Raw genomic sequence first — 24,771 nt, forward strand, 5'->3', positions numbered from 1 at the left:
TGCCTGCAGTTAAACCTTGTGTCCTCCACGTGATGCCGAACCGAATCAGATTCTGCTTTTAGTTGTTCGATCAAATTTTCCTTCCTTGAGCTTAGAAGGCACACTTGGGACTTCATAGTAATTGCCTCCCCACGCTGAACTGCTGATACCTTTATTGGATTGGCGTAGGGTTTCAGAGGACTGTGTTTAACATGCAGTGAGCCGCAGCAATGCAAACAGCTCCAGTGTTTAAACAAGCATCCATTAGGCCAGGAAACAAGACAGTGCCAGCCCATTTGGTGCTCTTTAGTGCTGGCAGCTTGAGGTGAGTGGTGCAGCAGGGCTTGCAGGATGGGGGAGACACGAGTGCAGCGTCAGGAAAACAAGCAGAGCATCTCTGTAGGGCTGTGAGAAGCCAGCGAGGGGGGGGGGAGGAACTGTTGCGACTGGGGACATGTGCAAAGCTCATTAATATCTCATTATGTTCGAATCGCAGTCTCCCAGCAGATTGGCATTAACATGTGATGTGCTGGAGGAAGGGGCTACAGGAGAGCGGCAGGGATATTTTAAGCAAGCTGTTTTATTTTATTTTATTTTTATTTTTCCCTTTACATTGAAGAAGCGGAAAAAATAGCGTGCGCGAGGCAAGGTGCCAGCAGACCACGATGTTTTGTGCATCAGCCCAACGCGGTACGCTCCACCAAGCAAGAACCGTGCTCCGCTGGGCTTATCGTAGTCCCCACCAGCATCACGCAGTATTTCTAATAAACCTCCTTTCTTTTCAGGAGTGCTTAACTCAGCTGTAAAATTTGGCTCAGCGGGAAACTTCCAGCATTCAGGAGCTAAGCCCAGGATTAATTCCCCCTACCCCAACCGGACAGATTGGGAGTGCTGGGGGTGCTGTGACATTTTGCTTCCCTCTGTAAGTTCGTAGAGAGAAAGATGTTGGAAATACTTTTTTTTTCTCATGCTCTTATACTGAAATAGCTTTTGTTTTATCCTTAACTGGAGCATTGCAGTCATTAGCTTATCAGCTGATAAGCTGCAGTCATTAGCTTATCAGCTGACATCAGTGCCCATACTGGCTTCTGCAGACCACATACATTTTTCTGATAAGATCTTGGCTGCCATGTTACCAGGCAAATAACCATTCGTTTTCAGGGCGGTTATTCCTTGATTCTCTAGACCTGAACCTATAAATCCTCCTAGGAAATGAAAGACAACTCCCAACAACGGCTCGCCCAAGGAAGAAAAAGCGTTCGGGGACTTTTTATAGCAGGCTCTCCTCCCTGTGCTCACAGTTACTAATTGCCTGATTTATCTCGGGAAACTCTCATTGAGAAGACTCCAGGCAGGAGAGGGACGGAAAATGAAGTGCTGTTGTGCTCTGCAGCACCGGGCATTCAGGCAGGAGGCTGTTTTACTGACACGTACCAATGAAATCTATGTTTTTTGCTCCTCTGCAGACAGATAATCATTCTACTATTGCATACAAAAATCATTTTAATAGGTGCTCCATTTGAGGAGACATTTATAGCCAAACTGTAAGAAAATCATTCTCGTTCAATTCCTTTTGTGCTACGAGAGCACAGCAATGGTTAAATTAGCTCTGACTCTTACAAAACGCTTGCAAGCCCATAGATCTTGGTTCAGACTGCATATTATGTTTGAACTTCATTGCCCAGGCTATTTGTTATGTGTTTATCCTTCTTGGTAAACTTTCTTGTACTTTTATGGAACAATATTGGAGCCCTCCAGTGGCCAAACTAATCAGTCTGAGGAATGGAGTTCAAGTTCTGCCAGGGAGGTTGGTTATTTTTCTCTATTAAAAAATTAATATTGTGATGTTTTTGTATGCAAAATTTACCGAGAGTTTATTCAAGTCACAGCAGCTTATGTGAAGAGTGAGGAAAGCTAGGAAAAAGAATGAGTAGTCTCTTTGCATATCTAGGATCTCCATGTATTTATTCTTCCATATTTTCAGGAATTTAATGAGCTGATTGTTTAAATAAATTCAGTTAGATTACATTTTCTGAGAGGGCTCCTTTGTGCATATAAAGCAGAGAAAACACATTTGGGGTAGCATGACAATTGATGTTTCCTTTCCTCTTTGTGCTGTGGCTGTCTGCGGTGTGGCAGGTCTGTTGTCTGGGCACGACATCGTTCCTATGAGGGGCAACAGGATGAAGATTTCGGCTTTAAGGCTTCCTCGTTGGCTGCTCCCGTTCCCTTTCTGCCCATGATACCCACTGCAGGTGTGAAATAATAGATTTTATTTATAACGTTTGCCATGGACACTAGTAAGAGGGCTACGTTGTGAGTTCTCCTTGTGAAGAATGTCGAGGTGTCCCCTGGCAAAGCTGGCAGCTAAAATTGCCCACGTGTGCCTGCTCTCAGTTGGTGTGACAGCTATCACAGCTCTCCCTTTCCAGCACTGAGCACCCGGCGATGCTCCCTGGGAACCCCAAATCGGATAGGTAGGTCACGGTAATGTTGGACTTTGGGGAGGAAGCGAGAGGTGACCAGGGGATGAGGAGGAAGGGTGTTCATTTGTTTGTCCCTCGATAGGATGACCAGGGTCGGACATTCAGCCCGTGTCCAAAAAGCAGGTAAGCAAGCTGAGCACCCGAGGTTGTTATTCCTGTACTGCCTCATCTTTATGCAGGGGTCACTGGAAGTGGGTTTGTACCACTCGGTGTTACAGAGCTGCAGCTTTACAAAATCGTGTATTGCCACCAAAACGCTTCAGGATGAGAACACTCGAGAGCTGGCAGAAAGGGGTTTCTGTTTGTTGTGTAGCGAAAAGCTTCTAAGTGGGTTTTCTTCTGCAGGCACTGTAGATAGGAGAACAATTGTAGCAGAGCATTTAGCCTGGTATCCTCCCTGCAACCCGGGTCAGGAGGCAGTGTGTAAGGAGCAGAGCAGGCATGGTGTCAGCCTTCCCCAGCACGCCTGCCCCTCTTCCCCCAGCACCGCTGTAAGACCCACTGGGTGAGCCCAGCCGTCAGCAGTTGAAGGTTTCTTTTTACTCTTACAGGGTGGGGTGAAAGTGAGGGAAGCCAAGCAACTGAGCTGCAGCAGAAACCTGTTGCTTATGCTGCAGATAGGGGCAGGTTGTGCAATTTCCCTGGGCTGGCAGGCGCTGGGATTCCTGGAGCAGCTTGCGGCATCGTTTTGCCTTTCATGTTTTGTGTGCGAGGCTGAGAACTGCTGCAGGAGATGGTTGCCCAGCTCCAATTGACTTTTTGAGGGAGCTGCTAATGAGGTCAGTTTTTCTCATGGCTTTTCCAGGACCTGTGAGCACCAGCAGAGCAGGGAAGAAAGCGCTGGATAGCTGGGGAGAGGCTGAGCGCAGAGCACACGCTGAGGCTGGGAGCAAGAGGTGGCCTCGGAGCTGTCGGAAGGAGGCTAATGCTTTGCTTTCTGCAGTCATGTAGCTATGTGTGAGGCACAAGCTGTGAAAATATGGGAAATTTTGACAGGAGAGGAGGGTTGATGGGAGCAAGCGCTCCCCCACCTGCCTGGTGCACCTTTCAAACTCATCTCCAAAGCCTCCCATCGCCACCTGGAGCTGCTGCCACCGCTGCTGGCTTTTTGTAGCCTCCTCTGATGGCTGCCACCACCCAGACCAGAGCTTCAGGGGTCCGGCAGAGCTGCAGGAAGGCGGAGGAGGCAGGCAGCCGGCGTAGCTCTTAGCTCCTCATGGGGCAGCAGCTCCAGAGCAGCGTTATCCCCAGGGGCTCCCGCCTGTCCGGAGCGGCGCTGCGTGGGAGCTGGGGAAGCCGGAGGGCACGGGCTGTGTCTGGCAGCCCTGCTGAGCCGGGACCGCCAGGCCAGTCTGCACCCTGCTGGGGCTGAGTCTGCAGCTCTGTGGTTTGAACTTCTGCTGGGCAGTGGCTGCCTCGGGAGGCGGCGTTCCCAAGGAGGGCACCGTGCGCTGCTGCGGGACCTGTCCCGTCCCCTGCGGCTCCTCAGGGAGCCTCTCACCCAGTCTCTGTGTGTTATCTTGCTGCCTGGTAAGGTTCCCAGGTCCTCTACTGAGAGAGCAGCCTTGGGTAGTTTGTGCTGCTGTGGGGAACACTGGAAGGGGAAGAATATCTGCTGGAGGTGTGAGAAAAATCTCCGATAATTTTCTTCAGACAGGATCTTCTCTGAAGCTGTTTTATTTGCGATTGCAATGCTGGGCACCCTGTCAATCAGGAATGCAATTTAGTAACCAAATCCTAACCTTTTATTCCCCATTACCCGACGCCTGATCACCTCCCCTGTTTCCTCATGGCCTGAGCACTACAGGTTCACAAGCTACTCAACACTCCTCTACACCCTATATGTACAATTTTTCTGTCTTTTCAACCTTTTAATTTCTCCCTTCTTATGTTTTGAGAACTTGTGATCTTTGTTTTACTGCTCCCACACTGCTCATCCTGTTTTTCTCCAGCTCCTACCTTATTTTGGAACAGCGAGGCCTTCTGCTGTCCACTTATCTACTGAGCATTTCTCCTTATTGTGACTACACAACTACCTTGGGATACGGAAAAGTGATTCTCTCCTGCAAAAACACAACTGTTTCTCACAGTAGGTTCAGGCATGGCAGCGCTTTCTCGCTAGCAGGGAGAGGAGAAGGCTGCCACCACTTTCCTGATGAGTCAGGGAAATCCACTCCGCCTGCAGTGGTGAGTGCTTCGTGTATGGTTATTGCGGTTCGGAGCTCGGGGTCTGGCAGTACCAGGCAGCTTTGGGTTTGGCAAAAAAAAAGAACAAACAAAAAGTGACTTCTGTCCCCAGACGTACCGAGACCACGGTCTCCTGCAAATCCTTGCTGCAGCCACCAGGACCCAGGACATTCAGGGTCGGTTCTCGGCTTGGTGTCTTCCACCTGGCCTTGAAAAAAGTCACTCTGGGGCAGCTGTGCGTTGGGAAGCTGGGCCCTTAATGTAATTCTGAAATATGCTAATTGCCAGGCTTTTGTTTTCATTTGACAGTTTTGAAAAGCTTGGAAGAAAGGAGGAAAAATAAAAGAGCATTGTAAATAGCCCTAGGAAAAACCTCAACCTGCTGCCCATGTAATTTCCTTTATAAACAAACTCTCATACTAGGGGCGGCTTTATCACCCAGCAGATTTGTGCACCATTCTGCATGCCTGATACCTAGTCGATTTTCCATCTTTTCTCGAGCGTGCCTGCTCATTGTTGAAGTTGTTACTAAGGTTACTGCCGCTGTTATTAAATAAGGAAGAAGTGCTTGCTTATCCCAAAGCTTGTATATATTTCTCTGCTATCTGTGTGTCTAATTAAGCATAGTTTTTCTCTCTCTCTAGACTGTGCTTAGACCATCATGGTTATAAGGCTGCTATTTATCTGTAATTTAAACTCCCGGTTCCTCCTGCTACCTCTCCCTTTATCTCTGCCTCTTTTAAATAGTCCAGAAGTGATTAAGCATGTAGATAACGAAACAAGAACTTGGACCTGCACAACTTTTTTTCTCCCTTGGCATTGCAAGAAAAGTGTCTTTCCAAGAGCGCATGTAATACCATAATTACAGGCCAAACTATGAAGATCTCTCTTTTTTTTTTTTCTTACAGTTTAGTGGGACAAAACTTAAGCCTCTGGAAATGAAACTGGAGGAAGGACTTGACACCACACAGACAGAAATCTTAATTAAACACAGATGTCAACAGCAGCAACATGTAATTAGTGCCCTAATTGTGACTGGGCATGTCATCTTGGTGGCTTGGGGAGGATCCAGATGCAGGCATCTGACTGTGGATGCCTCCCTTTGAGCTAGCTACCGGGGCTGCCTTTAAGGTCGGTGAAAAGAAAGACACTTCTAGAGCATGGCTTATGTCACTCCTACCCCAGCTGGGTATAGAGGATATGAATCGTGGCCTTAAGACTCCAAGGAATCAACTCGTTCTTGCCTGCAGCTTTCTTATGGTGCCTACAGGAGTTTGGGGGCTCTTGCTGTCATGGTTGTAGTATGTTTGTCTGTTTGTGCTTTGAGGAAATGCAAGATATTTTATATTCCCATTGGCTGAGCACAGAATTTGGGAGATTTTAATTGAGTTTTAGGCATGCTGCTGAGTTCATATACAACTTCAGGCAAGCTCCCTGCTCTCTGAAGTCAAATGCAGAGGTTTAATCTGGGTTTACATCTGAATGGCAGACACCATTTAAGTGCTAAGTGATGCTTTGCATTTCTTTAGGCATACAAATGATTTTTTTCTATTTCAGATTTAGCCCAGCTCAGTTCTTCCCAGAGACCCAACTCCACTTAATTCTGGTAGTAGCCCAAGAGCACTTTATCAGCAGACTAAGGAATTGGAAGTGCCCTCATCTGAGGTGGCTCGTCACTGCTAGGCCAGAAGAAAAAGTTGGGAATGCAAAGTCTTTTCAGAAGGAAAAATAAGATGAGAGGAAGCCCAGTAGGTGAATGCACAGCTGGTTTATGGTGCATTTCTGTGGCTTATCTAACAACAAACTATAATGCCTAGTGCTTCAGACCTCTGAGGGGTTTAGTAAAGAACCGTGGTGTTCTCTGTGACTCAGCCTTGGATCTTGTTTACCTACAGCATCTAACAATAGAAAATGTTCCTTTGTCTTTGTTTATTTGACACTGTTAGAGACACAAGCTTTCAGAGGTGAAGAGGGCTTGAAATCTAACTTTTGTTTGGATTAACTGCTAATAAGTGCTTAGTACCCATGGATGGCTGTGACACAAGACCACAAGAATGTCATGGCAGCAAGCACATGCACATGTGTGCACGTGTCGAGAATACAGGGATTATTTTTCTCAGCCATCAGGTGGAAAAGGTTAAAAAAATAAGTATTATGCACAATGGCCATGCACATAGCTGCAGTTTCTTCCTTTGGAGGGCTGTTTTCAAAACACACAGATAAAAAAAATAAATAATCTGTTGGTATGTGGGTTCAGGGCCAAGTAACTGGGAATTTGTCCTGTTTAGCAGAGCACTTCCCACCTCTCTCTCTGTCAGCTTTTAGGTTTGTGAGGAGGCGTCATGAAGCATTGTACACCCTCAGGATTTTTGCAAACTTTTCCTGCCATTGCTCCAACTGAGTTCAGCTTCAGAGCAGCGAGCAGCTTGGGGAATTGACCTGCAGGCAGGTTGCTGTGCTTAGGGACGCTGTGTTGCTCTAGACAAGCTGCGAGTAGAACTGAGCACCTGTCTGTATAGACGTACCTGTATGGCTTAAGAAGGTAGAAATGTGGTTTCCCCTCAATAATAGCTAACATTTTTTCAGAAACGTTCAGTGATGAGATACCCTGGCGATGCAGTACCTGCAAAACTTCACAGAGCAGCTTTAGGAGGAGGGCAGAGCAGCAAACGCGAGACTCCTGTTCACAAGACTGGCTCCCGCTGAGGTGCTCAACATCAAGCAGCAGGTCACATCCAGCCTGTGGGCTCTTCCCCGCCTGTCAGAGTAGTTTATTTAGATTGGGCACAGGCACCTTTCTTCTTGATGTCCTTCAGACATCAACAGAGAAGCGTGCTCTAGGCCAGATGATTTCACAGGCGCTGCTGGCATTTGCTGCAGGCAGCTGCCTTTTCCAGATGCCTCACAGCCCGTTCCCCAACACCGGGCATGTGCCACCACATCTGTGCCCACGCTGGGCATCATTATCACGTGGCAAGCCAATGTGCATTCACGCTGCTGAGGAAGCTGCTGGGGGCACTGGGAGACGTGGCCCACACTGCTCACTGTATGGGCATGAACGGCCAGGAGCAAACACTGAGTCACTTGGGCAGATTTCCTGCAGCTGCTCTCTTCCCTTGGTGCTCCAGGTGCGTGCAGGGAGAGGAGAGATACACCACGTTGTGAAAGAGCGCGTCCTTTTCAGCATCTGCCCTTTGGGAAGCACAAAGCCAGTGCATATATGCAAATCAACAGCACTGTGCACGTACTTTCAGCCTAGGAAGGGGATGGGATTTATACTGGGGTGAAGATGGCTGTTACAGAGGAAATAAGGAAGATGAGACCCAAGCAAAGGTCTCAGATGGCATTGTTGGTTGCATAAATTGTTCTTTATATTTTAGATTGCTTAGGGTGCACAAGGAGAAGCATGCGCTTAAATGCTTCGCTGAATCAGAGCCTTGATTTGTTTAAAATCTCTTTTCTTCTTCTTTATACTTCTTCAGCAGACGTAAATGGTGCATTTGCAGTTCACCCCGCGCAGCAGGTCCAGCCTTGGGAGTCTGTGACTGATAATCGCCGGGATCTGGGAGACCAGACGAGTACTTTTCCATTAGTTGTTGTTGCGTGCCTTTGTGAGACTCAAGGTCAGCTGGAGGTGAAGGCATTGAGGCAACAAAGAAGTAAAGTTTGTGTGGTTTGCGTGGCCATATTTAGGGCAAAACTGCTATTCACTTTTTTTTTCCGGCCTTTAGCCGGTGGCAAATAGCTCTCAAACAGTGCTCAGAATAATTCAGGATGTGTCTGGGGCATTTTGTGCAATCCTCTGACTCCTTTAGTCTTCAGAGGTCTTCAAGGATCCTGCAAATTTTTTTACAGTGCTGGCTATAACTTGTACTGAAAGGAAAAGGGAACGTAAAGAAGATTTGTTTCATCAGAGTTAGTGTCCAGCTCTGAAGAAATTTTGGTGCAGAAGAAATAATCTTACCAACTGGACCCTCAGCTCCCAGTGAACTTCACAGGAGCTGAGGGCTTCAGAGCATTGCATGAGTGGGCTATGTAAGACCCCATAGGTTTTGTAAAGGAGTCTTACAAAGCTGCTGCTGCGTGCAGTCTTCTAAACAGATATGCAAAGGCAAGGCAAACAGGCTGGTCTAGCATTACTCTTTCCTAGAGATGGATCGAGCTGGGTGTACTGATGAGGGAACTGTTGGCATGAAGGGGAAAAAGAAGAAATCCATTTTGGATTTTTCCAACGCCCAGTTTGTTGTTGTTGTTTAATGGCCTGTACCTTAGCACACTTCTGCTTTCAGGCCCATCTGTCCCATGATCCTTCTTTTTCTTTCTGTTTCCTGAAGGACATGGCTCAGGAGCATAATGAGAATTAGGGCTTGGAAGAATTGTGGTATTACCTCATCAGCGTGCCAGAGATTCTCTCTGTGGTCCCCCATCACGGGTGGATCTCCTTTGCAAGGCCTACTGCCCTGTTAACTTCTTTAACTTGTGCTTAGATAACCTACAGTCCTTCAAAAGTATTTCTCCTCACAAAGAAGTCGTCAGGTCACTGATTTCCTCAGACAAGCTGCACAGGCCAGGCACAGGGGACGGCTGGGGAAGAGGAGACAGGCTTGTGGAGAGAAATTCTGGGATAAATTAGCCACTTTGTTTGCAGCATAGTATCTAACTTGGCTTGTTGTTGATTCACAGGATTTTTCTTTTATATGTGATGGTTGTGGAAATCTGTTAGTTGTGATCCTAATGCATTTTCCACTGGAAGATTTTTTTTTACGGTGGTGGAACCCAAAAAGGTGACTAACGTGTGGGCTTCAACAGGTACTGTATGTAGACTACTTGGCATTCATTCCCATCCTTTGCTGGTGGTATCGAACATTTTGCTTAGAAAACCATGAATTGAACTTAGTGGTGTGGAAGAATCACTGAAATTACTTATCCCATGTTGTTTTGAGGAACCCCCGATGCTCCTTCATGCAACTACGGTATAAGTATTAATCATGTGGAGGTGAGGTGGTGCTTGTTGGGAGTTAACATAGCAGCAAAATGAATGGGAGACAACTGCACGGGGTGAGTTCAGCCTTCTGGTAGCTTGCTGAGAGTCTTCTGCACATCATACGCTAGACTGGCTTCTGCAATAAAGGAGGTTGAATAGGAGCTCACGGTCCTTAGAAACCAACAGGGTGATAGGAGGAGTGGTGGCATGCCTCCCTCCACCATCCCGCATCTCTTCTGTTTACTTCCTCAACATTTCTCTGCAAATATTCTTGATAAGTATATTATGCATGTAGATCGCACCATGCCGGTACTTTGCATGCAACTGGAAGGTAAATTGCTTGCTCTAAACATAGAAGGGGCTCTTTCCTCAAGTGCCTAGACAAGATTTCAGTCTCTTGATGCTGAAGTCATAATCAGAGCTTGTATCTACCACTGCCTTAATGAAAAAGGGACACAGAGGCAGGGGCAGAGAGCTGCTGCTCCTTCACAGAGCACAGCAATGCTTTTCTGTCCCGAATGCCCCTTCATTTGGCAGGCAGGGTGGCACAAGCACCCTGCACTAGCTTGCCAGGACTTGTGCCCATCCCAAGATGATCCAGGGCAAGATTTCCCCCAGGAGACAGTTTGTGGTGTCGCATAGCAGGTTAAAGAACTAGTGAGTAGGGATTGAGCAGCTGTGTTGCAAAACCAAGCACGTGCAACGCCGCTGGTTGTGCCGCTTTGCTGCTACTCAGTTCAAAACACGAGCTTCCTGCGTTTCTTTTGTACCCTCATTTGCAGATCTTCAGGAGGTACAGCTTTAATAATCCGCAGGCTCTGCTTTTTATCATTAGTTTTTCTCCTGTCCAGATACAAAGCAGATTGGGTATGTTTTCAAAGGGTGGAGATTTATCAGCACAGCTCCCAGACAAGTCAATTAGAGGCTGCCTGGCTAAATCCTCGTAACACGCTTTGAAAGCGTAGCTCCTGCCGTCTGCGAGGGCAATGCCGGGAGAGCGCAGCTCAGCCGTGCGGTGTGAGAGACGGGAGCAGGCCCTGCCAGCTAAGTAGTTTAGCACTCGGGCTCTTAGCACCTTCATTAAGACTTTTGCACAAACAGAGGAGTGCTGGCACTCCGTACGTGATGAGCTTGCTGCTTCGCCAGTGTTTACCCAGTTGGGCTAAAGCAGGATTAGGTTGGACGGACCTAAAGAGGAGCAAGCCATGCAGATCGTGCGCTCAGGCTGGAAGGCTGCTGACAATGATGACAGCATTTCATCCATGAAATAATTTGTGCTCTGAAGTCCAGTTAAACTTGCCAATAATTCCACATTGAGAAAATTAATTGCATCCATTGCCTGTGTTTTACTCAACAGCTTCCCGGGGGACCCTGCACTCCAAATCTCCTCAAAGCGTGTCATTGAGCGTCTCTGCATTCGTATTTAAGTTGGAGTTGTGTGGTGGGAGAGAGGGAAATTACAAAGGGAAAATATTTTAAAGGCAAACTGGAATTGATACATAAGATACGTGCACATATGTCTTCAGAAAGAGCACAGCTGGTTTTTTTCCCAGCCTGTTGTAGACATACACGATTTGAGCAGCGAAGTTGGATGTTTTGTATATATTTCTCCACTACTTCGTGTATACATTTCTCCACCCCTGCGTGCCTCGTTAGTGAGGCACTCTCCACTCTTAATTCCTACAGCAAAAAATGCCTGTCTCGCAGCAGCGCAATGGGGCGGTTTAGAAGAGTGCAGTAAACACCAGTGAAGATGTTTGTCTTGATTATTTTGCTGAAATTAATATGCACGGGGCTGGAAGCCCTCTGTTATCCCACAGCTCGAGCAATGGAAGCACAAAACTTCTCTGCACTGCGATCGGGCAGAACTGAGCCCAGGGGGAGGCACAGATGCAGGCCTCTCTCTCTCCTCCACAGAAACGTGTCTCCTTCCCTTCTCTTGCTCTTCCCTCTCTGGAAGCGCTGATGAAACTCCTGCTGCTTCTTGCTTTTCTCTGCCTGTTCCAGCCCCCGTGAGCATCCCCACCCCGCTGACAGCCAGGCGGGCAGCTCCGGCAAGGGCCCTGCTGCTGCCAGCCTCCCATCCAGGTGGCCTCTAGAAACTGGAGCTCCTCCTGTCCCACAGACCCGGCTACCAAGCGAGGAAATGAACAGGGTTCCTCACTGCTGGCTCGTTCAGGCTTCTGAAAGGCTGTCGTGCTCTCCCCAGCATGACACCTGCAGCAAGGTTAATTAAGATTATTAAGAGGCCGCCGTGGAGCTGAAGGACCTCAGACGCTGGTCAGGAGAGGTGGCTGCGGTGCCCTTTGGCACTGATGACTCCTTAATGTCCCTCTGAAGTGGCCCAGCAGGGGTGGGGGAGCAGGGGATGAGGAATGCTTTCGGATGCCGAAGCTGGGTCTGAGGCGTGCAAACAGCAGTGCTGCTTATTCCTTATTGATCTCAGGTGGGGTGGTTGTGTCTCTGCTTAGGAGAGCTGTCAGGTCAAATCCAATTGCTTAGTGTCACCTGGCAGCAACCCCTGGGACGCGTGCCGAGCTGCCGGTACAGTCTGAGAGCAGCACAAGATGCTCAGGGGTGAATCGCTGCAGCTTTTGGGGTGCAGGATGGAGGCGGCGTGCTTGGCAGAGCCCCTGGCGAGCTTGAGGGGTGGAAGGGAGCAGAAAGATGGGGCAAGCTGAGGAAAACCTGGGAGAAGAGGTGCTGAGGTGGGCAGACTGATGGGAGGGGAAGCAGAAATCCTGCTGGGAGGGCCCGGGGTGGGTCTCAGCTCTCAGCACCACTGCCCAGCTGCTGGGTGAGAGCACCTGCACGGGCAGCCCCAGCCTCCTGCTCTGCGGGCTCACAGACCCTCCGGCCATCAGCTGGATGTGGAGCTGTGCTAGGCACTGCTGGCTGTGCTCAGCCTCGACAAGCAGACAGAGGATTTAGTCTCTGCGCCTTTTTTTCCCTTTCTTTTTTTTTTTTTAATTTTTGAAAGAGCAATAAAAGGACTAAACAGCCGCCGTCCTGGTCACTCCCCATACATAATTGAAATAGCTGCCCACTGAAGTCAGCGTGAGCAGGGGGATGGGGCCGGGTAAGTGGCTCTGACTGTTGCTATAACAACAGCACCTTGGTCTAATTTCTTTTGAAAAATGAATTGCTGCTGGTGGGATGAAGCGAAGCAGCTTCTCCCAGCAGACGAAAGCTCTGCCGACAGCCTCGCCGCTCCCCTGTTTGTGTGTTGGGAATGCTGTGGCATGGCCCAGCCACCATGCCCAAAACTTCAGGACAGGTCAGATGAGACCTTTTGGGTCCCCGTGTGTCTGTGTGCTTGCATGCACAGCCTCCGTCCTCCTCCATCCCCCCCCAGTTGAGTCATTTAACAAGTCAACACACTAAAGTTTGACCTTTTCCTGCTCTGCAACAGGAGTTTCTCCAAAGGCATATAAATAACAGCCAGTCCTGCTTCACCCTGCCTTCCGCTCTGGGACAGAAACCCGCTGTGAAATGCGGTTCCATCGGCCAAATATTTTGTGTAAAGAAGGCTAAAGGCCTATGAACCTGGCAAGGATTTTATTTGTATTTTATTTTATTCATTGAGAGTCTTGTCCTAGACACAGATCTCTAAGGTGCTGCTAATATCTTCACGATGCACGCTGTCAATTACTTGCACGAGCCACATACTACTTCTTAGAAGGAAGTGGAAGACGCTTTACAGGAGAATATTTTACTTCAGGTTTCGTTTTCGCAGAGGGAAGGGGAAGTGCTGGGATTTTTTTTCCCAGACACTGAAATCCTGATGCAGTAAGCTCTTTGCCAGAGTATGCTCAGCGTACGATATTCAACCCAGCCAGTAGTTGACATGGTTGTCAGGAGTGAAATCAGGATATGAAAATGAACACCTGCATTGAAATAAGTTGAGAATATTTGTGTGGTACCTAAAAGAGATGCATCTATTGCTAAGGCCCCCGACCCCTCCAAAATGCTGGAGCTAAGATGCTTCCCCAGCCGCAAAGTTTGTTTACAGCATGTTCCCTTCAAATAAACCTGTTTATTATGCTTCTGCCTACCTCCACTTGTTTGGTGAAGAAAGAGATCAGATTTTTCTAGTGTTTGTTAGCCCCCAGTATCCTAAAAGATCTGAAGGAGAACAATGCGGAGCAAGAAGCTTAGAAAAATAGGGTTAATTTTGTTTTCATTTGCAACACGGCAAGATTTCTGTACATCTGATATTTGATGGAAAATAGTTTCCATCTTGAAGCTGCTTTTTGTTGTAATACATAATAAACACAGTTACTAATATTTATATACTAAGCCTGCTTTTACTTTTGCTAAAGTCCTTGTATATTTGTACAGGGGGACATCCAAGTTTCAGAGCATGACTAAATCTTTAGGAGCTGGTATTTTTAGGGCTGGTTATTTGCCACTAGATAGTTCTGATTCTCTTGGTAAACATCCACGTACAAATAAGGTGATGGATACAGGATAAATTAACAAAAGATGTAAAACCTGAAAATGTATCGCTCCCACCCATATTTTGTAAGGGAAACCTTCAAACTGATGTGAAACGCACGGAGTTAATTTTGTAATATTTCTCAGGAAATAGCCACTCTTACTAATCCCTGGTGTGTTATTAAGACAAGTGAAGGTTTTTCTTTCTTGTGTGAACTGTTCTTTGTGTCCTGAAGTCTGTCCCAGGTCCTTTGGTATGAGTGTTCAGCATTTTGCCAGTATGACCTCGGGGCCAAGCTTTGGATGTTTCTTTGAACCCTGTTTTAGCGCATGCGTGCCACTGAACTTAGCAGCCCTTCAGTGGCTGCTTTGCTGACATGGAAGCAAAGAGGGACAGCGCCTTCCTCGTGAGACTGCTTGGGACTGGAGTGAGGACGGTGGAGAACTGTTAATTGGGTGAGAGGCCCACGAGGGACCCCACTTAGATATGCCATTGTAAGCCATTATAGCAGCAGCGTTACCGCACACCTGCACCTGAAGGCAGCTTTTCTTCCCTTGTTCTGAAGAAAGGGAATTTGGAAGCAGCTCTCCTCTCCTGTCCATGAAGTGGTACTGCTCCACACCCACACCGTCCTCTCCTTGTCCCCAGGGTGTGAGCCAGGGCCAGGCACAGCTCAGTAAAACAAGCTTGGGGGCTTGGTGGAAGTTTTCTGCCACACGCCAGCGATGCTGGTTAAAAAGCAGCAGGGAGCTGCAGTGCTGCACAGCGGTGTTCAGCTTAACACAGGTCTTCAGGGGAGGGGATGGAGGAGGTGAGAGTTGTATTATAAGCCCCCATGTGGGATTTGATGTTTCTCCTTCACACTAGTCTTTGGGTGTTGCCTTACCTTCTGCATCGCTGTTAGCTGGCACAGCCTGCCCACGGGTGGTAATTGCCTTGTGAGGTTGCTGCTCCCATGGGATGGAGAGAAGGGAAAGAGATGGCTCTGCCTGTGCGGCTGCGTGCTGTGCAGCCCGGTGTGCTCGCACAGTTTCTGACTGAGGTGGCTTTGTTAGGAAGGCCACATCTCTGCGGAGGACCAGCACAGGGCTTAGCATCCCACAAGTGCACAGCTGGGACCATAGCCACGTGTGCACAGGCCATGTCCTTCTGCATCGTACCCCAAACAGTGCACACAGGACCGAGAGGAAAGAGAAGGGTGCAGCCTTCTCACAGACTCCCCTCTGAATGGGGATGAGATGATGAGATAGGGATTTGCTTGCCTGTTCTGCTCACGGGATGAAAGGGGGGGAGCCGGCTCTCTGGGATGGGAGAAATAAATGGGATCTGGGTTGTGGGAAGAAAGAAGGTTGAGGACCTCTAGGTTAGGGCAGGGGTGGGAGCTGAGTGTCTGGGATTTTCATACCAGTAAAAATACTTTAAAAAATTGATAAAATCTTTCATTTTTTTGTCCTCTATTGTTCTAGTATCAAGGATGCAAGTGTGTCCTGAAGGAGTTCGCTAGAGCTATGACCTCTTTGCTTCCTCTCCTCCCCACTATTGTTTTTTGCCTTAGCTAAAGAGGGCTGCTTTTTTTAGCCTGGTACATAAGCAGAGAACTTAACTTTTGGTGTGGTAGAAGACTGTAGCATTGCTTTGGTGTTCTTCTTTTAACCTAAAGTAAAGCTTGTATTAACACATTATTTTTTATAATATTCATACAGCTAATTTGGTTGCTTTCCGGGACTTGTCTTGCTTTGTTATCATTTCTATTAGTTATTTGTCTTGTATGTTAGCTCCTAGCTTCTCTTCTTTGCTAGCCTTTTTTTGTGATTTGATTACGTTAGCATCGTGCAAACTGCCTGCTATTTTTTAGAGTAGATAATTTTTTTTCCTCATTTAAAACTGATTCTCAATATGTTTGCAGCCAAAGAACAGAGAGCTAATCAAATGAAACGATGTTAATGAATTTTCTCCAAAAATTTTAGTGTCAGCAACACACGTTTCAATACAAGCAGTCAATCAGTTGTATTGCAGGTATTTTTCCAAAAAAAAAAAAAAAAAAGAAAAAAGAAAATAAATAAATTACAAAATAAAAAATCAGAGTAAATAGTAAATTCTAGTGCTTTATTTCTTCTATACATCTAATTTGAGACTCCTTTAAGGAGTCAAAACTGTCAGAAGACATTACTGAGTGTTTTGTGAAAGCAAAAGTTTCACAACTCTATTAGGCACAAAAAGTTGGAATGCTTGATTCGTTCTGTAAAATTTGGGTAGTTTGGAGAGTACAGACATGTTTTACAGTTCTGTGACTGTGGGCCTGTGCTCTCCTGTTCAAGGCCAGGGTGTGATGGGGTTTGGGGTTGGGTGTTGGTTTGTTGGTGTTTTGTTTTAATCTGTCTTCTCAAATTGATCAAGGCATAAAAATGAAATCAAAGAAACTTCCTAATTAGTTTTTAAAACTTGCTGTCTCCAGTCGTCTGAGTGACAAGCACCTGTCACAAAGCTCATCAGCAGTATTTTTTGTCTCTGCAGCTGGTTAATATTTTTTTGTCTTCTTTTCTTTTAAGCTTCAAGAGACAGTGAAAAGGAAGTTGGAAGGTGCACGTTCACCCATCAATGGAGAGCAGCAGAATGGAGTTTGCGATGGCAGCTTTTCTCCAACCAGCAAGCGGATACGGAAGGATGTACCAGGCATTGAGGCAATCAACAGCTTGCCTAATAATTTGCCTTTGCCTGCTGTTTCTCCTCTTCACCAGCTTGACATGAAAGCGTCCCTGCCCCTGCAGAACAGTGGAACTCACGGTAGTGGGCTAGAAGACTTGGGTAAAAATGGTGGGCTTTCGGAGATAAAGCTCCCCGTTAATGGTTGCAATGAGCTAGATGATGGTTTTAACATCCTGCAGAACAAGGAGCTAAAGCAAGAGCCTTTGGATGACCCTACCTGCATAGACACTTCAGAAACATCTCTTTCAAATCAGAATAAGCTTTTCTCGGACATTAATCTGAATGATCAGGAGTGGCAGGAGCTAATAGACGAACTAGCAAACACTGTTCCGGAAGACGACATACAGGATTTGTTCAATGAAGACTTCGAAGAGAAGAAGGAGCCAGAATTCCCCAGGCCTGCCACAGAGACTCAAGAGAGTGCGAGTGTTAAAAGTGATCCATCTCATTCCCCATTTGCTCATGTTCCATTGGGATCTCCCCAGGTGAGGCCTTCGTCTTCTGGTCCTCCGTTCTCAAATGTTTCCACAGCCTCTAGTATAACTTCCGTATCCAGCGCTCCACCAGCTCCAATCCAGGCGGGCTCACCAGCAAACTGTGTTGTTCAATCACCTCAAACTCCCAACCAGGCCCTCACGCCAGGCCAAACTCAGACACGGTCTGGAAATGGCTATCTTATGAACCCAGCAGGAGCACCTGTGGCAGGATCAGGGCCTGGGCCTGTGAATATGCCAACTGCAGACTTGTCTCCAGCTGAGCAGCTCAAGCAAATGGCTGCACAGCAGCAGCAGAGGGCCAAGCTCATGCAGCAGAAGCAGCAGCAGCAGCAGCATCCAAATCAAGCCTCAAGCTGGTCACCTGTCGGCCCTCCATCTAGTCCCTACGGAGGACCTTTCAGTGCAGACAAACCAAATAGTCCAATGATGTATCCCCAAGCCTTTAACAACCAAAACCCAATAGTGCCTCCTATGGCAAACAATCCACAGAAGACCACAATTAATAACTACCTCCCTCAGAATCACATGAATATGATCAATCAGCAGCCAAATAACCTGGGCACAAACTCCTTAAGCAAACAGCCCAATATGCTTTCTTATGGCAACACCAAACCTCTGACCCACTTCAATGCTGAGCTGAGCCAGAGGATGACCCCGCCGATGGCAAATCCCAGCAAGAACCCCATGATGCCATACATACAGCAGCAGCAGTCCCAGCAGCCCCAGATGCAAGCTCAGATGGCACACCTGAGCGAGGAGCAGAAACGCATGCTCATCATGAAGCAGAAAGGAATGATGAACCAGCCCATGGCATATGCAACACTTCCTTCCCTCGGTCAGGTAAGCGTGAACATGTGATATGCAGACAACCAAAACGGTCGAATACAAAGGTTTAATAACATTTTGTATGGTCTCTTCGTCTTCTTTCTGTTGGAAAGTATGGGATGTTATTGCAGATGCTTCTTGGATTTTCATGTGATTTTGGAGCTTGATCATTTTATGAAATGACTGAAATGATGTTGCGTTATACGTAAGAAATGTTAAATGACCATTTTTCTGAGCCAGCACTGTTTCCCTGTGCTTCTACTGATGACTGCATAGGGCCACTTTGGGAAGCTTTGGTTCTGAAGTTATTCACCTCCTTGAGGAGTTTGTTTCCTTTCTTGTTACGTAAGATTTGATGATTTTGGATCCCAAACCACTGTATAGCTTAGCTTCCACAGTTTAGTTACCATAATAACAAAAGATGGAGTGGTTGGCCCCTTCCTCTTGGGATGAGGATCTAGCCAGCTTTAAACAGCGTATTTGGCATTTTGGTTCAGGTAATAAAGGAAGGACATTTTGGGTGCTGAATGTCTTTGGTTTCCATTGGAAGAAGTAAACATAACTGAATGCTTTTAGTGGTGCTTGAACCATGCCTGAAATTAGATGGTTTATTTCAGGACTTTCAAGAAGTCTTTAGCAACCTCAAGTATTATAATGTTGTGAATCTGTACAGTCTTCTGACTTACGTTCATCAAGGGGCTAACTTGGCATCTGTCTGGCTTGTATTCCATGCTGACCTCTGGTGTAGCAGCTGCTAGGCTTGTGGAATAGTTCGTAATGAGTTAATAATTGGTTTGAATAATGGTTATGGTAACACCAAGCAGCCCTATCACCACCTAGGTCATCTGGGTATTCTTGCTTGAGCAGGCTCTGTAAAGATCTGCACGCTGGTGTAATGGAGAAGCTAGAGAATAAATCTTCTGAGTGTTGTTTTAAGGTTTTTAGGAAAGAATTAAAGTTAATAATCAGTTCACAAAGTAGGTGATGCGTTCGCAGAAGTTATGTGCCACCAAAACATGTCAGGAATTCGGATATAATAGTATGCTAATAGAGTTGTTGGTTGATAGTTTTACTGTAACATCATTTTACAGATTCCGCTGTTTCCACGCCACCTACAAGGAGTACTTCCTTCTGAGCATGGTTTAACTGTGACTCACACTGTAATGCATGTAGAAGTACAGAAAAAAATGTCATTTCTTCAGGCCATAGTTTGTGAATCTACCAATAGGAGGAGCAGGAGCTTTGCCAGGTCAGAGGCCATCTCATATTATTTGAAACGAATTGCAAAACCCTCCTGTTTATGGTTCAGGATGTGTTGTGACAGCTCAAAGGTTCATATTTCTATTTTAATTCGGCTTGCCTGCTGCTTTAGAAATCGCCAGTCTGAAGCCTCTTCCTTTTGTGATGACTTATCTAGAGAAATGCTGTGATAATGACATAAAACTCACTGTAATCTGAGCTACAGATTTGTCAGGTTGTAATTGAGAGGCATGTAATGTTTGGCCAGGCGGTCTAATGCTTTATAGTTTCTTTTATTTGTTTTTGTTCAATCTGTTGAAGTCAAAGATCATCAAACAGTTGAGAGGAGGAACTGCCTATGTGAAAGAGTTAATGTCATCCCCTCCATTTCATAAGTTGAGAAATTCATGTTACTATCTCGCTGCAGTTCTCCAGCGTGAACAGGAAGTCGAGATTTCATATATCTAATCTCACTCAGTTCCTTTTTTTAATGTAGGAAAAAGCTAGATGTTTGGATAAAACTAGACTTTCTTCCAAAGCCAAGACCCGATATTAAGTCATTTCTCTTTCTCGTAAAGAAGAAATAAAAGACAAAACCCCATTTTGTTATATAATATGTGCAGTGCACATTTCATGACCCAGTTGGGACGAAGGAGCCTCTTGCTTTCATGTAGATACAGTAAGGTCCCTTCACTACTTGTAAAACCCACTTGTCTACCCAGAAGGGATTTTGTTTGGTGAGGAAAGTTGAAAAAATGGATTTCTAACTAAAAAGTATTTCTTCATTCCTTCCCTTCCTGCTTCCCCGAAAAACATTTCTCTGGAAAATTGGAATGAGTTATTATTGCGAGATGTGCTTGGTAGAAACTGATTGGTTTTGCAAAGGTGGCAAAAAGATGTGCTGATATTCTTGCGTTGAATCCATAAGGATGCAGATTATCTGATCCTACTACTTGCTGCAGGACGTGGACGGTCAGAGTTGCCAGATCATGTACGGAAAAGAAGGAGATTGCACCCTTCAGTTTAAAACACATTTCTGAGCGTAAGGGAATGTATCTCTCAGTGAGTTGATCTTTTCTGCTTTTGTTGTAGTTTTGGTCTTTGACACAGAATTGCAAAAGAGTGTGTGTGTTAAATAATCACGAGGATTTAACAAATGGCATTCCAGGGGGAAAAAAGTTCCAGCTATTCTGTTGTATGGTTAGCACTGACTGTGTGTTTCTGCCAGGAGACTGCTGCAGGGGCATGTGCAGGGCTCGAAAGGTGATTTAGGAACATGAGGCATGTGTGAAAGACAACGCCTGGTCTTATTTTCTGTGTTCCACAAAATCCGAGCATGGCTGGCGTTGTGTGTTTGTATACACATGCACAACATACAGTAATTAAACCCGCATCCATTTTGGCCGTTCTGCTGTTAATGAGCAGTAATGTTAGTCAGCCATGGCTCCGATCACGTAGGGTGCTTCAGAGGGACGCCATTTTGTTGGCTCAGCCGGGACCTTGCGGACACGCTGTGGAGGTCACTAGCCTGTGGCTGTCCTGTGAACGTGTCCGTGAGTGACTGGTGGTGGGGTTTGTGTCCTGGGGTTGCTGAGCCAGAAGCTCTCGTAAGGAAAGGTGGCAGCTGGAGAGGAAGCCATTTAGCTTGGTGTCGGTGCGAGTGGCAGGACAGGCAGGGTGCTCACTGAGCAGCCTCGCTGGCAAAACCAGTGTCCAGCAGATGTGGATTATCTCTGAAGGCTTTCTGCAGTGCCAGCACTGAAACTATTCCTGACAGAGGTGCTAGTCCTTCACTTCACTGAGCAGACCCAGGACAGGTGCTGGCACTGCGCTTGTATCCCCTCCACACCAAAGTGTGCATCCCGCAACGATATCACCTCAATTTTATCCTGTAGCTGTTCTCCTCAAAGGAGCACTGAGCTCAGCAGGGCTCCATCCTGCTGCTGGTGTTCCCTTGTGCCTGACTTTTCTCCACTTGGTCAGGTTTGTGCTTGGAAATCCCCACTCCTAGCCCTGCCCCACATACCCCGATCTGCCCTAGAACTGGGTATTAGTTTGTGAGGAGGCAGCAAGTGTTGCCCCTTAGCCTCGTCCTTATCCTGGGTGCTTCCTGCATTCTTGCTTGGCTGGGGCTACAGGATAAAAACATCAAGCACAGATTTTTCCTGGGGCTGGAAACTTCTAAGGTATTTGAGGACTTGAGGTCTTCTGCTGTTCAGTGCTTCCTGTGTGATAGTGAAAGGAACTGGTTTCACACCAAGGTGCAACAGGGGCTTTCTTAGACTTGTATGTGATTTAAGAAATAAAAGCAAGCCTAAAACAACCTCCTCTCTAAACATTTAGACCTTTGTTTAACCTAAAATGTTCCATTTAGTTTTTGAGGTATTTGTAAGGTTTAATGGTAGTCTTCTTTTTTTTTTTTTTCTTTTTTCTTTTCTTCCATTTCTTTTTGTTTTTTTTCTTTTTTAAACCAAAAGTAATTTCAAACTGGGGAAAAGTGAAAACATTTTCTTTGGAAAAATTCAGAATCATTAATTGTGCCTGTTCTTGGTTCCAGCTGTTCAATATGTATGCATAATGGTAAGAGAAGAAAGCAGCCAAATGGAATAGATGTTGAATGGCTGAGCGAGAATTTGATGTTTGGAGCCAAGTGAGGGAGGGAGAGTAATGAGAGGTCGAAACAAAACAGAATTCTCTGTGGGTGTAAGAAAAATAAAACTAGACTGCAGCTCTTTGCCTGCATGCGACTGTGAGGATGCTGCAATTATCGTTCTTATTGAAACCACTAGTTATGTTGTTTGAAATTGGAGGGATGTGAATGAAGAGGAGAAGTGACACCATACTGGAAGAGCTACCTTCAAATTCTCTTTTATGTCTTTTGTTTTAGTCTTATAAATTGAAGAAGCGTCATCTGCTCAGTCTCTTTTTGCATATGAAGGATGAAGGGAGATCTGTGTCCAGAGAACATTTCTGAAATGTAATAGTCTTCGTCCTTTCCAAGTGAAAAGGTGTGTTTCTTGCTGGAATAGTGAAAGACATTTTATGCTTTCCTGAAGGTTATCTTTGGGATAGCGAGAAAAAGAGATTAATGTTCTGGGATTTGGCTTTTTTTTAAAGCCTACCTGAAAGTAAAGAAGAAAGGCTACAGATCTGTATTCACTGCATGAAAGTGTAGCAGAAACAGAACCGTCTTACTAGATTTTAGGGGGAAACAAGCTGGAATGGAAATAATGACTGACACTTTGAGGATCACTTGCTGAACAACTTACAGAGACATAGTGAATGCCTGTCGTTGCTGTGTTTGACTTATAAACATTATTTTCTTCAAAAAATTTGCACTGGAGTTCAAATGCAGTGCCTGCCTTTTATAAATGCCAAAATTTGCTCCCTAGAAGTCAGTCTGCTGTAGATTCTTAAGGACAGAAGGGAATGAGCTTGGATGGATTCTTGCCATCTTACCAGGCATTTTGTAAAGACTGGCCTGGCCTTCTAGTACTTCCCTTTCCAGTACCATCTGCCCATTTTCTTGGGAAGGAGGTCATATTAGCAGAAATCACAAGAAACAAATATTGGACAGTATTTGGCTAAGATCAGATCTCCACGGCACAATCCTAAAAACAAACAAACAGAGAAAAAACCTTTTAGCTTGCTGATATTTCCTCATTAACTATCTTTCAGAACCTGTGAGTATGTACTTTTTAACCTAATACACCATTTGTTCATTCCATATACCTACTGTTTTTCTCTAATACCAAGTTTTTCTCTAGTCTAAGCCTTGTAAAATCACAGGATAACTGCACTGCTCCCATGTCCCAACTGGATAAATAATCTTACCGTAAGAAAGCCATGGCTCTCTGTGGTGAAACCATGCTGACCAGTATTCCTGTTTTATCCTCTGAGTCACTGCTGATAGAGAGCTGAAAGAAATTGTTCCATTGTTTTGCTGGAGATGTGTCAGAATAAGCAACCTTTTCCTCATTTTGAATATGACGATTGTGGCGGCAAGTCTTCAATTCTTAGAAATTTCTACATTTTTCCAAGATTTGTTAAAATACGTTGCTGTGTGATTGGCTTCTGGTCTAGTTTCATGAAGACTGAGAGCGTGAGTTATTCTTGTCCATAAATAAGTTGTCCTACCTTACTTCTAGAAGCAGAAATTGTCTTTTTCTGACTGTACAAGGAGCATATTTAATGTCCTCTATTTTGGAGTCACCAGAATAGCATATTACTTATCCCTACACAGTCTGGATTGCAGCATAAAGAGCAGTTTGCTCTGTTGTTCAGCTAGGCCTGTAAGTCTGGTGATACAACATGTGCCAACCAACACTCCTGAAGTTTCATTAGCTACCACTGTAATCTCAAAGCATGGTGATTTTGAAACGTCTATAGCCAGTATTATTTTTACTTAAAATGTTACCCCTTCCTGCTTCTTTTTTGCTACTTTTTTCTTAGAGTGCAAGTCGTCATCATCCATTTAAATTTTCCAGTCTTGTAACCCATTCCACATGCTTTCAGCAATACCAACCCCAATCCATTTCTTGCTGTTCGCAAGCCTCTCTAACTCTTCATGTCTTTCATCCAGAGTCTAAAGACTAAGGTTTCCATCCTGGGCAGGTCATGTTATCTGCTTAGTGTTAAACAATACAGAAGTGTCTACTTTCAGTTAAACAATATTTGTCCTTGTGTCATTTCTCTAAGACTGTGACAGTCCCTAACTTTACATTTTCCTGGAGGCTACACTTACAGAGTACTTTTTGTTCATTTATTTTTATTTTCCTTCCGTAATTCCCAGGTTTGCCAGCTAGCTTCTCAACATCTCAGAAATATTTACTAGACCTTTATTTTAGAGGAGTCTGTGTTCCTATGTTTACTTTCATGAATATATAAATCCAAATGTCTCTAAAAAGTCGGTTTGTGCCCTATAACGCTGCTGGTACTAACCATTCAGAATTTGTAAAATTGCTTTAAAATTGTGAGCTCTTTCTAGTAATACATATTGAGGGTGGTTGGAGCAATAGTCTCCCAGATTTCCGAACTGTTAGGATCCTTGTTTTCCTACCGTTCTTTACCCATATGGGACAGATACTCTTTTTAAAGTAAAGCTTTGATTCTCCTATACCACCTTGACTCAAGGAAGTGAAACTTAAAGGAAAAATGTGTCAAATCTTACAGTAACATTGCAAGGTAATGTAGTACTTAGGATTTTCCTTCCCCTTGGCTCAGTGTCCCCTGCTCTCATGCTGCCCAGCCGGACAGCTAAGGTGATGGTGTCCATCTCTTGTCCACCCCTTGTCCCCCTCCCCTGCTCTTTTTGTCCTCCCCCACGATCCGCCAGTGTAAACCTCTTTCCTGGAAGCTTCTCCTCAGCCATGTTTGTATTTCTAGCACGTGTCATGCGGCCCTTTTAGAAAAGACACCTCGCAGGAACGA

At 45.7% G+C, this 24,771-nt stretch overlaps 1 protein-coding gene across 2 annotated transcripts in view; it reads left to right on the forward strand.

The window, feature by feature from the left end:
• The window catches only part of MAML3 (mastermind like transcriptional coactivator 3), a 196,878-nt gene that overhangs the window by 110,858 nt on the left and 61,249 nt on the right, over window positions 1-24,771 (forward strand). For both annotated transcript variants that reach the window (XM_082759854.1, XM_082759853.1), the window contains exon 2: window positions 16,624-18,117. In XM_082759854.1, the coding sequence (XP_082615980.1) occupies window positions 16,624-18,117 (1,494 nt within the window). The remainder of the gene's footprint in view (window positions 1-16,623; window positions 18,118-24,771) is intronic.

This window comes from Aythya marila, assembly GCF_965140915.1.
Source record: "Aythya marila genome assembly, chromosome: 4".
Lineage (NCBI taxonomy): Eukaryota > Metazoa > Chordata > Aves > Anseriformes > Anatidae > Aythya > Aythya marila.